The sequence below is a fragment of the Malus domestica genome, chromosome 02 (genome assembly GCF_042453785.1).
Source record: "Malus domestica chromosome 02, GDT2T_hap1".
NCBI classification, from domain to species: domain Eukaryota; kingdom Viridiplantae; phylum Streptophyta; class Magnoliopsida; order Rosales; family Rosaceae; genus Malus; species Malus domestica.
The window spans coordinates 29,654,908-29,665,672 of NC_091662.1; the positions used below are offsets into that span (position 1 = coordinate 29,654,908).

General features: G+C 37.5%; 1 protein-coding gene across 1 annotated transcript; it reads left to right on the forward strand.

Moving 5' to 3' along the window:
* Window positions 1-4,379: 4,379 nt before the first annotated feature.
* LOC103410132 (DEAD-box ATP-dependent RNA helicase 5-like) lies at window positions 4,380-9,450 on the forward strand. Its single transcript, XM_029094095.2, has 7 exons — window positions 4,380-4,724; window positions 5,254-5,898; window positions 6,156-6,244; window positions 7,014-7,113; window positions 7,881-8,132; window positions 8,741-8,907; window positions 9,030-9,450. The coding sequence occupies exons 1-7, from the start codon at window positions 4,563-4,565 to the stop codon at window positions 9,310-9,312; spliced, it is 1,698 nt and encodes a 565-aa protein (XP_028949928.1). The 5' UTR covers window positions 4,380-4,562; the 3' UTR covers window positions 9,313-9,450.
* Window positions 9,451-10,765: the final 1,315 nt, after the last annotated feature.

Sequence of the window (10,765 nt, forward strand, 5' to 3'; positions counted from 1 at the left end):
TGGTAGGTGAATGTGTTGGGTGGTTGAAATGAGTGGATGTAGTGGTAGGTGAATGTGTTGGGTGATTGTAATGAGTGGATGTATTAGGTGAAATGAGTGTATGTATTAGGTGAAATGAGTGTATGTAGTGGTAGGTGAATGTGTTGGGTGAAATGAGTGTGCTAAAATGGTTATTTATAGAGAGAGGATGATACACAAACTTCAAATTTCGTCAATTCCTTTTGCTCCAAGCATAAGCTATCCATTCCATGCCAAAAAATGCTCCAAAATGCTCCAAAATGCACTTCTTTGCTACAATAACCCTTTGGACCTACAAACACACGAAAATAGCTTAAAATACATAATTAACTAAGAAATAACAACATAAATGCATGAGAACAAGCTAACTTAGTCGCATAAATATACTCCTATCAGTGTCTCAAAATGAATGAAATGGGCTTGTATTTATAGAATTTTCCAAGGCCTAATTTTGAATATAATATTCCAGATGAAATAAATCATCTCTGTCAGGTGTTGACACATGTCATATTTGATGCCTTTTCTGACTCATTTCAATTTTTTCGTTGAGTCACATGCTACGTGTAAAATTTATGTAATACATGAGCGTTGAAACTTTGATTTATCAGTCAACATCTATTTACCGAAATTTCGATGTCTACAATGTGTTTGTAGAATTGTAGGAGAATGTGTGTGTTATCCCTCCTACATAGTGCCTTTATTTATAGTAGTAAAAGGAGAGAATATATTCCTTCATCTCCAAGGAATACAAGATATAATAGGAAATGATAACTAGAATCAAATATAATCTAGGATTTATACAATCACACTTAAACTACGAATGTTTACAACACTCCCCCTTGAGTGTGAAAATACTCAAGGTAGATTTAGCATCCTGCAGAAGTTGAGAAAGTCGACTCGTCGACACTGATTCTAAAGAATAATGCTTATTCTCAATAAGGGAGGAACTTGCATAAGTAAATGAGTCTCACTAAAAAACCTTAAGGCTATGGCAAAAACCCAAGTAGGGACAAAATCCATAGTCTAAGGAAAAATGCGTGAGAAATGCAAGTTAAAAGGAACGTCTATGGGACGTTCTCAAGGATATGATCAGCTCAAGGTAGGTGCCTCGTTAAAACCTTGTTAGGTAGCAAAAATTCAGTGTGAAAAATGCTCATAATCGTAGGGAAAAATAGTACATTAAGATCAAGCAAGTATCTTCAGGATACTCCCCCTGAGTTTAACACAATTCCAAAGAGAAATAGCAATGTTACAACTCAGAAAGTTTACGTATACCAATTCCATGAATAAGCTTCTGAAACGTCGTATTCGGTAGTGATTTGGTGAAGAGGTCGGCTAGATTGTCCTGTGAATGGATTTGCGTGACTTCAATGCTCTTGTCATTTTTAGGGCTGGTTCGGTATGAGATACCGAATCGAAACCCTTGTCCCGATTACCAAACCGAAGTTTTTGAGAATCCTAATTTCAGGACCGATCCCAATCCAAGTTTTCATGAATCTCGAAATAGTTTTGGGATTTCAGGACAAATCAAGAATCCCGAAATAGTTTTGGGCTCGTGTGTCCAAACAATCGTAACAACATAAAAACTTCATTTACAGCTAAACAGTGTAGCTAAAGTAGCAAAAACACACACGAATTCAGAGAAAGTCTCGGCAAAACATTCTGCTATTACTACATTCATCGAAAAATAAAGAAAAATATCCTCCCCCAGAATCTCCAAGGCAAGAAACCAAACTCATTGGCCTAAATTCTCTCATGCATGTAAAGAAAGAGAGGGGATTGTAAGAAACATAGAATTCAAATATGTATTGGATGGTATCTTACTAATAAAACAAAGGGTTAAACTCTGTTTACTACCCTGAAGTTTTGTGGTTTTCAACATTTAGTACATCAAGTTTTTTTCGTCCCAGAGTCATACATAAAGTGTAAATTTTGGGATAGTCTCATACATCTGTTAGTCAAACCGTTAACTCTTCAGTTAACTGATGATGTGGCACCCATTTGGACAATGACTGGACGCCACGTGTCATTAAGAGTCCACATGGAAATTAAAAATTAAAAATAATTAATTAAAAAAAATTAAAAAAAAAAAAACCTAAAAGCTTCCCGTATTCTACCCCCATTTCTTTACTCTGCAACGCCAACACCCCCCCTAGCGCACCCTCTCCCTTCCTCATCCCCTTGCACCCTCTCCCTCCATTCTTTATTCTGCAACCCACACCACACTCCCACCATTCTCTCATTTGCAACCTGCAACACCCACCCTCCCTCCTCCCTCCCTCACCTGAAATTATGCAACAGCTCTCGAGCACATTCCCTTCCGTCAAGCTGCGGAACCCTAACCCTAACCCCCAAAAATTATCATCACCTTTCTCGCTATCCCTGTCGAACAAATCAGAAGCATCCTCGAGCTCACCGTCCAAATCAAAATCAGAACCAAAATCTTGGTCTGTGTATCTCATTCTTTCCACCAATTCCCCAATCAAAATATTGGTGTGCGGTGGGTGGTGCGGGTTGCAGATGAGATGGAGGGTGGATGGGTGGGGGTTGCAGAGGAGAGAAGAGCGTTTCTAGCCATAAGGGAGGGAGGGAGGGAGGGAGGGAGGGAGGGTGGGGGTTCATATAATTGAAGCTAAACTCAAAATCTATGAACTGGGAATCCCCAATTTTATCAAACAGCACCAAATTCCAAGAAGCCAACAACTGGGAAATTCTTTTGCCAAAAAAAAAAAAAAAAAACCGACTATTCCCAAATTCATCAAAAACCCAAAATTCCACCCACCAAACAATTCCCAAAATCCACAATTCACCTAAACCAAGAATTACCCAGTAAAAACAATTGAAGGAGGCAAGATTATGATTCGAAAAGCGTACCATAGCATAGAGTTTGGTGAACCCGTTAACCAAAGTGGGAGTCTTGGTGAACTTCTGCTAAAAAGCATCGCTGAGATTGTGAGCAGGGTTGGGGTGCAGGATAAGGAGGAGGAAGATGAGGGTGGGGGAATGTGGTGGTTGCGTACAAAGAAACGGGGCTATCGAAGAGGATGAGGGTTGAGTGGGTGGAGTCAAAGAAGGAGGGGAGATGATTGATGTGCAGAGGTTGGGTAGGTGTAGAGAAGAGAAGGGAGAGAGAATGGAGGGGGTCGGGACTGGGTTTTTTTTTTTACCTTCTTCTTCTTCTAGGTTAGGGGCGTGGGAGGGGTGGAGAAAGGATGGGTTTTTTTTTTTAAACTTTTAAGTAATTATTTTAATATTTTTTAATGACACGTGGCGTCCAGTCATTGTCTACATGGGCGCCACGTCATCACTTAACGGGAGAATTAACAGTTTGACTAACGGATGTATGAAACTGTCCCAAAATTTACACTTTAGGTATGACTTTGAGACGAAAAAAACTTGATGTACTAAATGTTGAAAACCACGAAACATGAGGGTAGTAAACACTCTTTTGCCCTAAAACAAATCTAATCCACCATGTTTTATGAAGGCTTCGTGGTTAAAAATTCCAAAAATTAATACCGTGAACTGATAAAAAAAATGAATTTATTTAAACTTGCCTTGCTAGTAATGTTGTTGGAAACACAAATTGCACCTGTTGTTGGAAATAAACGAATTATAGAAGAACCATATGATTAAAAACCCCAAATTTCAAACCCCCAAATCCAAAACCCTAGAATTCAAATGCCCAAATAAAAACGAATTGAAGCCACAAACAGACTTTACCACATCAAGATTACCAGATGAAGACAAGAATATAAACTTAATGAAGAGAGAAGTAGAAGGAAGCAGATGTGGCTGTATTGATTATCGAATGCAGAGGAAGTTGTCAAATGCAAAAAGAAAATGGAAGACTGGAGTCTGGATGTAGTGTGAAGGTAAGGGGGAGAGAGTGAAAGAGTGGAGGTCGAGAGAGAGACAGAGAGAGATTTGTGGGTCTGAACCGAAAGAAGTACAAAAGCTGGGAGGGAATGAAGTGAAGGTGAGGTGAGGTTAAAGGGTTTGGCAGAGAGGTCAGAGAGTGAAGGTGAAGGTGAGGTTGGATGAACGGCTGAGATTAATTCTCAACCAATCCAACGACTTATAATATTTAAAACTATATATATTTTAACTTTGGTTCGGTTTGGGATTACTGAAAAAATCAGATTGTGAGACCGATTTTCATATCAAAAAGGTCGAGATCGGTATCAAAATTTTCAGGATTTTCGGTTTGAAATTTTTTTAGTTCGGTTTTGGAATTTTTTCGGTATGGTTTGGAATTTTCGGTATTTTTTTTTCCACCCCTAAGATTCATTTTCGTTTGTTAATCCAAAAAGTAACGTACATATATGCTAGGTCTAGAGGCCTTGTTGTTCAGTCGCATGTGAAGTTCCAATAGAATTTTCAAATGACCAAACTAGCTTAAACCCGAAACTGTTAACTAAAGTCCCACGAAAGGCACAAACTATAAACCGCCGCGACCTCTCAGGGTATCAGTTGAAGTGGAAGGAAGAGCGAGCAACCCCTCTTTCTCTCTCTGAGTCTCTCTGAATCTCTGCAAATCCGGAATGGCGAAAGGTGACGATGCAGTGAGGAAGAAGCAGAACAGGGTCAAAAGAAAGAAGCTCCACAACAAGAACGACCGTTCTTCCTCTGCAATCTCTGCCCGCGTTGCCTCCATTATTGCTGCCAAGAAGCGCCGCCATTCCGGTAAACGCCGCAAATGTCAGGTACTTCCTCCAACACAACTCTTGGTCCCTTAGCTTTGATTGTATTTAATTATACAAAATAAGGAAAAGAGAAATTGATAATATGTTAATTAGAGTGCATTTTTGCTCAACTGCTCACCAGAGGTCTCAATGATCACTGCTTTATTGATTGTTGTTAGATGAGTTTGATTTAATTTATTTAGTACACGAGTCTCGAAATTTAAAATCATCTAACGGCAATCAATGAGGCAACGAGCATTACCACAAGTTATGGGTGGTGACCAAAATTATTTTATCTACTTCCTCCAACAGAACTTTTCAGTTTCTCATGTTGTTTACTTTGCATTGGATGATGTGGAACGTTAAATTATGGGGTATTTGTTTTCTCAATTCGGTTTTGTGGTTACTTCATTAAGGGTTCTTTCTGCAAAATAATTGATAATTTATAAATGTATTGTAAAGTTTACATTGAAGCATTTAGATTTGAATACTGGTCAGTGGTCAGGTCCCCGAGTATTCAAGCAGAGTCTTATTTATCTTGACATTGCAGGGTATGTGCTTTAGCCTTCCCACCCTTGATGATCCCTTCAACGATAGGAATGGTGCAAAGGATTTTGAGAAGAGAGTAACCAAGAAATCCATGCTTCCCCATAAGCGTGAGAAGGCGATTTTGAATGAAAAAAGTGAAGAAACTCTCGATATTGAAATGGTGGATAGTCCAGCGCAGAAGAAGGAGATGGTAACAATTTTGAAGGATGAGGTAAGGAAATCACTGACGTCTATTAATACCACGGCTGATAGAAGCCGAATGGACCCTGGAGAGACAAAGACTCAGCTGGATGGGAATGGGAGCATCTACGGGCATCAGGAAAAGGTCTGTGAAAACTTAGATTGTCCATCTAAGCATCTTATTCAGTGCTTGAATGCAATAGAAAATTCACTTCGCTGTGATGGTACCTACAACAACGAGGAGGACAAGCCCTTGTTTGTGAGTACTTGGGGAGTTGAGTTTTTGAAGTGTTATTCAGCTGGGAAGGATATACTCGAGACAAGCGGAACCTCTTCTACAATGGAGCAAATTGCATGGATGGTTTCCTGCGTTGCTGATTCAGTTTCTAGAAAGGACGAAGAAGGTTTATCAGTCGCCAGCCCATATCTTTTGTTCCTTGTTCCATCCCAGGAGAAAGCCACAAAGGTTTGTATGATATAGTTGTTTAGCAATCATTGGTTGAAAATTTTAAAGCTCATTTGAGTGGCCAACCACTCTAAGGTTCAATCTATATTGCATAAAAGAGACACATAAATAAGGCCCATGAGACTGTTAATTCAAGCATGATGTATTTTGCTCTGACTCCATGTCCATGGAATCACATATACCCTCTTTAGAGTTACATTTGTCCTTGTTAAGTTATTGATGTGGTTGTTTGACATTTTTTGTTTAATGGTGATCAGGTACGTTCAGTATGCAAACCTTTGAAGGCTCTTGGAATACATACAGTGAGTATACATCCTGGTACTTCCTTAGATCACCAGATTGAAGGGTAAATATTGACTCTGATATTTTAAAATTGGTGCCTTGGGATAATGCCATTTTGGCGCATTTGACGCAAAATTTATTAAAGTTGCTTTCTGCAATTCTTCTCATGGGCATTCTTGATTTACCATGTCCATATTAATTAGTGATTCTCATGTAACCTTAACGTTTGATGTTTTTATTCTTGTTTTAAAGATTTTCATACTAGTATATGTCGTACAAAAACTCTATGGCATGCTTGTTCTGACCAGTGATACAACATGGCCATTTACACAACATGATTCTGATTTTCAAACTTGTGGGAAAACAAAAGGTCTATGATGCACGGCTTTGCTATTTTAAGCATGAACTGTGAATGATGTAAAAAAGAAACAAATGGAGTTCTTTTGGCATAGTGTGTCTCTTTTCATTCTTATCAAGTCATAAGTATGCTTAGTTATCTGGTGTGTGTGTGTGTGTGTGTGTGTGTGTGTGTGTGTTTGTTTGTGTTCGTGTATTTGTGTGGGCTTGCAGATGTGTGTGCATTGTGCATGTGTGCATGTACGCCTGTATGAGTGGGTGCACATTTATCGTGCAACTGCTCCTGTGCTTGTATGCGCATGTGCAATTGTGTCGTTGTATATAATGCTATATGTATGCAGTAAATTCAAGGAACTATAAAGTCAAGCTTTAAGTTGTTGGTTGTGTGCCGTCCTTGTAAATGCTGGATCTACTTAGCCTTTCATATACAGTTTATCCTTGTTATGGTTTCTGATTAACTGTGGTTTTGTAAATAGTCTGAAAAGCTCAGAACCTGAGATTATGATTTCAACACCTGAGAGACTTTTGGAGCTTCTTTCCTTGAAGGCCATTGATCTATCTGGGGTTTCCTTACTGGTATTGTGTTCCTTAACTTGTTCATTAATTATGCAGTACCATGTGTGGATGTGTTAATCTTACATTCTCTTTTCTTACCCCTTAATCTCGAATTACTGTTTAGCCTGTTTGTAATTGAATTTTAATAATCCGTGGTAATCACTTACTGTTGGTTACACTATCACTGTTACTTCCATACACATTGGATTCCTATCGGATGCTTTGTCGTGGTTTTTATATGTTTTAGTGCGTGGACACTAATGTTGTGTTCGGAGTTTGGACGAAGGATTACCAAGTACCAAGGATTTTGGCTATTAATAATAAATGAACTACAAAAGATTAAAAACATGTTTGAAATGATGATGCAATGCACCGAGAGGAATTTGTAAGTAACTTCTTGAAATGAGTGATTTGAAAATCCTTTGTTTAGTGGCTTTGTAATGCTCATGAAGTGCCTTTTCAAACCCTCTACTCAATGTTTTGCAAAGCATTTCGAACTAATTTAGCCTAAATCCCTTGGTACTTGGAAATCCCTTATCTAAACACACCATAAATTCATAATTTGCCACCTTAGCGCATGGGAGACCTGTAGCCGATGCTTTTCTTAGACCTCTGTGAAACATAGGTTAGTATTTTTAACCATAAGACTGATGAGAGCTAACAGTTCAGTATGTTTCATCAGTCTATCAAGTGTCCTTACTGATGAGTTATTATCTTGTTATCTTTTTCATTTTACCTTATTTTCATAAAGAAAAAAGTTTGAATGGTTTCCTTTGTCACTTGAACAGGTCGTTGATGGACTGGAATCTTTCTATAGCGAAGGTTGCTTTGATAAAATAAATTCAATTCGCCGATCTTTTAGTGGAAAAACCCATACGGTTGTTTTCAACGATTGCCATAGATATGCCTGCGTACGAGTGGTGCAAAATCTTTTGACGGGATCAGTTCATAGATTATCTCTAAACAGTTCTCTCACCAGTCAAAGTGCATGCATCATTCAGTCTGTAAACATGTGTCTTTTGAAAGAAAAACTGCCAAAGGTATGTAGACGACTTTTACAAACACCTACGTTCCATGCGAGATGTTGATAAGCTAACCATAATTCTGGAAAGAATACTGTTTCTTAAATGTTTCAATTTTCCACTATAACTGTTGGTTTTTTTAATATTTTAAAATCATATTAAGATAAAAAAATATAAAAAAAATACGATTGACTGGATGGTAACTTTTCAGAGGTAATCTGGAGGTACGCTGAAATCCTCAACACGTAATGTGTATCTTTACCTAAAGAATTGGATGTTAGAGATGGTTAGAGGGGACTTAGGGTTGTTTGTTGAAGAGAATCAGGATGCTGTTGGAATACTTTTAGATGTGCAAGTTCTAACATTCCTTGATGTAGTGAGACCTGAGAAGGATTTCGTAGACATAACTCTCTCTCTCTTGAATTTTTAACTTGCATAGTAGAAAGATATTACAAGAGTAATTACTCGAGTAATATGAAGGAAAATGGCGAAATGCTGCTCTGTTATAGTGGAGAAAGCTTGATCATGTAGTTATTTATTTATTCATTCAAATTAGCTCTGTATTGTTGGGGAATACGTCCTTGAAATAGAGTTCCGTTCTACCTACCTGTCAACTACTTTTGCAGGCTATCGGAATTCTTGATCACGCTTATCGTGGTCGGCACCAGCCTCAGGCTTCAAAAGTGCTGTATATAGTAGGGAAAGATGAAAAGCATCGTAAACTAGCTACTGCGCTAAAGTTCAAGGGTTATTCCATCTCATCTGACTCGGTTCTTTCAGAAGTTGGGAACAGGTTGATGTTCATACTTTTTTTTTTTTTTTTTATTCCTTTTTGCAATCCTGTAAACGAAACTGCTGAAGCTCGTACTTTGTTTTGTGAGGTTGACTCATTGTTTGTCTTTCTCGTCTGTTCAGTGTGGAATCCAAGGGCAGGACGAGGCCTACAGTCTCCATGATTCACATAGACCAAATTGGTGCAACCGACTTCAGTGAATATGAATTTGTAGTTCTACCCAATTCGATTCTCTCAATTGACAGTTACGTTCAGATCCTCATGAAAATGGCTCGGTACTCTGTCAATGGCGTATTGCATAGCTTTTTTGCCAGAGAAGACGCAAAGCTCGCTGCACCGTTAATTAAGATCCTTGAACAATGTGGGCAGGCAGTGCCTGAAGCCCTAAGAAAAATGGCTTCATAGCAATGACATTTGGATTTGTTTCGTCCATTTTTAATTCACCAATTTTGCCAAATGTTCTCATTTATAATTGATTTCTTCTTGCAAGTCTTGTAATACTTTTTAATCCTTGTAGATGATTGAAAAGACTACTTGTCCCAAGTTCGCTTTATCCACTAATCATTTGGAATTTATTTTTTCATCAATTAGCTCGTAGTTCAGTAAAATTTTTCTTAATAACGTCGAAAAATGTTTTAAATTCGAATCTCTAAAAGAAAAAAAACTAAGTACTTTATTTTTCTCACCAATTAGCTTTGCTATCGGCTTTATGGGCAGTTCAGTTGCCCAAAGTTTGGAGCAGTTCTATCAAAACGATTTCTAATTGATTTGAATAACGTCAAAATGTTTCGAACCTATTTTGATTAAAAAAATATTTTAAAAGATTCTCATTTTTATAGTTATTTACTAAAACTATATATTTTGGTATGGAATGGATTGAGTCATTGACTTTGATACAGCTCATGATTAAACTAATTAAGACAGGGTCTTGAGGTCTGAGGATTAATTCAATCCTGCTGATTTGGACACTTTGAGAGTAGTCTAGTAGCAACTCCATTTTGTATTTAGATAATATGAATTTGAATGGAAATGAAACATTACAAATGCAATGGACAAAAGAGTAGAGTTCAATTTTCTGTGGGGTTAACAACATTTTACACACTTCAAGTTCATGTCATTTTCAAAATGAGCCCCGAAATTTCAGTTTTCTCATACTACACTCTAAAGTATTCAAATTGAATTAATTTGTGTCTTCGATTTGATTGATTGCATGATAATTCATTAAATTAATAACACAGTGAGCTTGAGACCCTATATGAACTAACGTGTAAGTTACATTTGCTCTATATTGACAAGAAAAAGAACTTATCAATTTAATCGATGATTAGATGTTGATAGATAGAATTTCAAAATCTTAGGGTGCAGTGTGAGAAAATTGGAACCTCATAACCCATTTTGAAAATCACCCCAAACCTAAAGGGTAGTTAGCCCAATTTTGGTGTACAAGGACATTGATACCTGTAAACCCTAGCATCCAATTTTTTTCTTCAAACAAACAATAGCATTAGTAGGTTAAAGTTATTAAGGGAATGGAAGATTGGTGGGGATCGCACTCATACCAAGGTATATAAACATAATTACTTTTCGTCAATGTAGTAAAGCGCCATTCTCATCCTATCATCCCTTTGTTAGGGAATTCATATTCATCTATATTTGTCGTTTTAAATATTTGCATTGTACTTATTAACATTAGTTGGTAATCAAATTACTGTTATCAATAAAATCATACATCCGGTTTTGTAACCAACACTAATTAAAAAGGTTTATCAGTCGAAGAAGAGTAGGATGTCTAAATTCATGACAACATAAGAATGGATCCCGAGTTTTCACATTTAGTATCCGAATATTAACCACTAGA

Coding starts and splice junctions, on each gene's coding strand:
- LOC103410132 (XM_029094095.2), top strand. CDS start 4,563: ATGGCGAAAGGTGACGATGCAGTGAGGAAGAAGCAGAACAGGGTCAAA. Junction 6,245..7,013: donor TTAGATCACCAGATTGAAGG/GTAAATATTGAC, acceptor TTTTGTAAATAG/TCTGAAAAGCTCAGAACCTG. Junction 8,133..8,740: donor TGAAAGAAAAACTGCCAAAG/GTATGTAGACGA, acceptor CTACTTTTGCAG/GCTATCGGAATTCTTGATCA.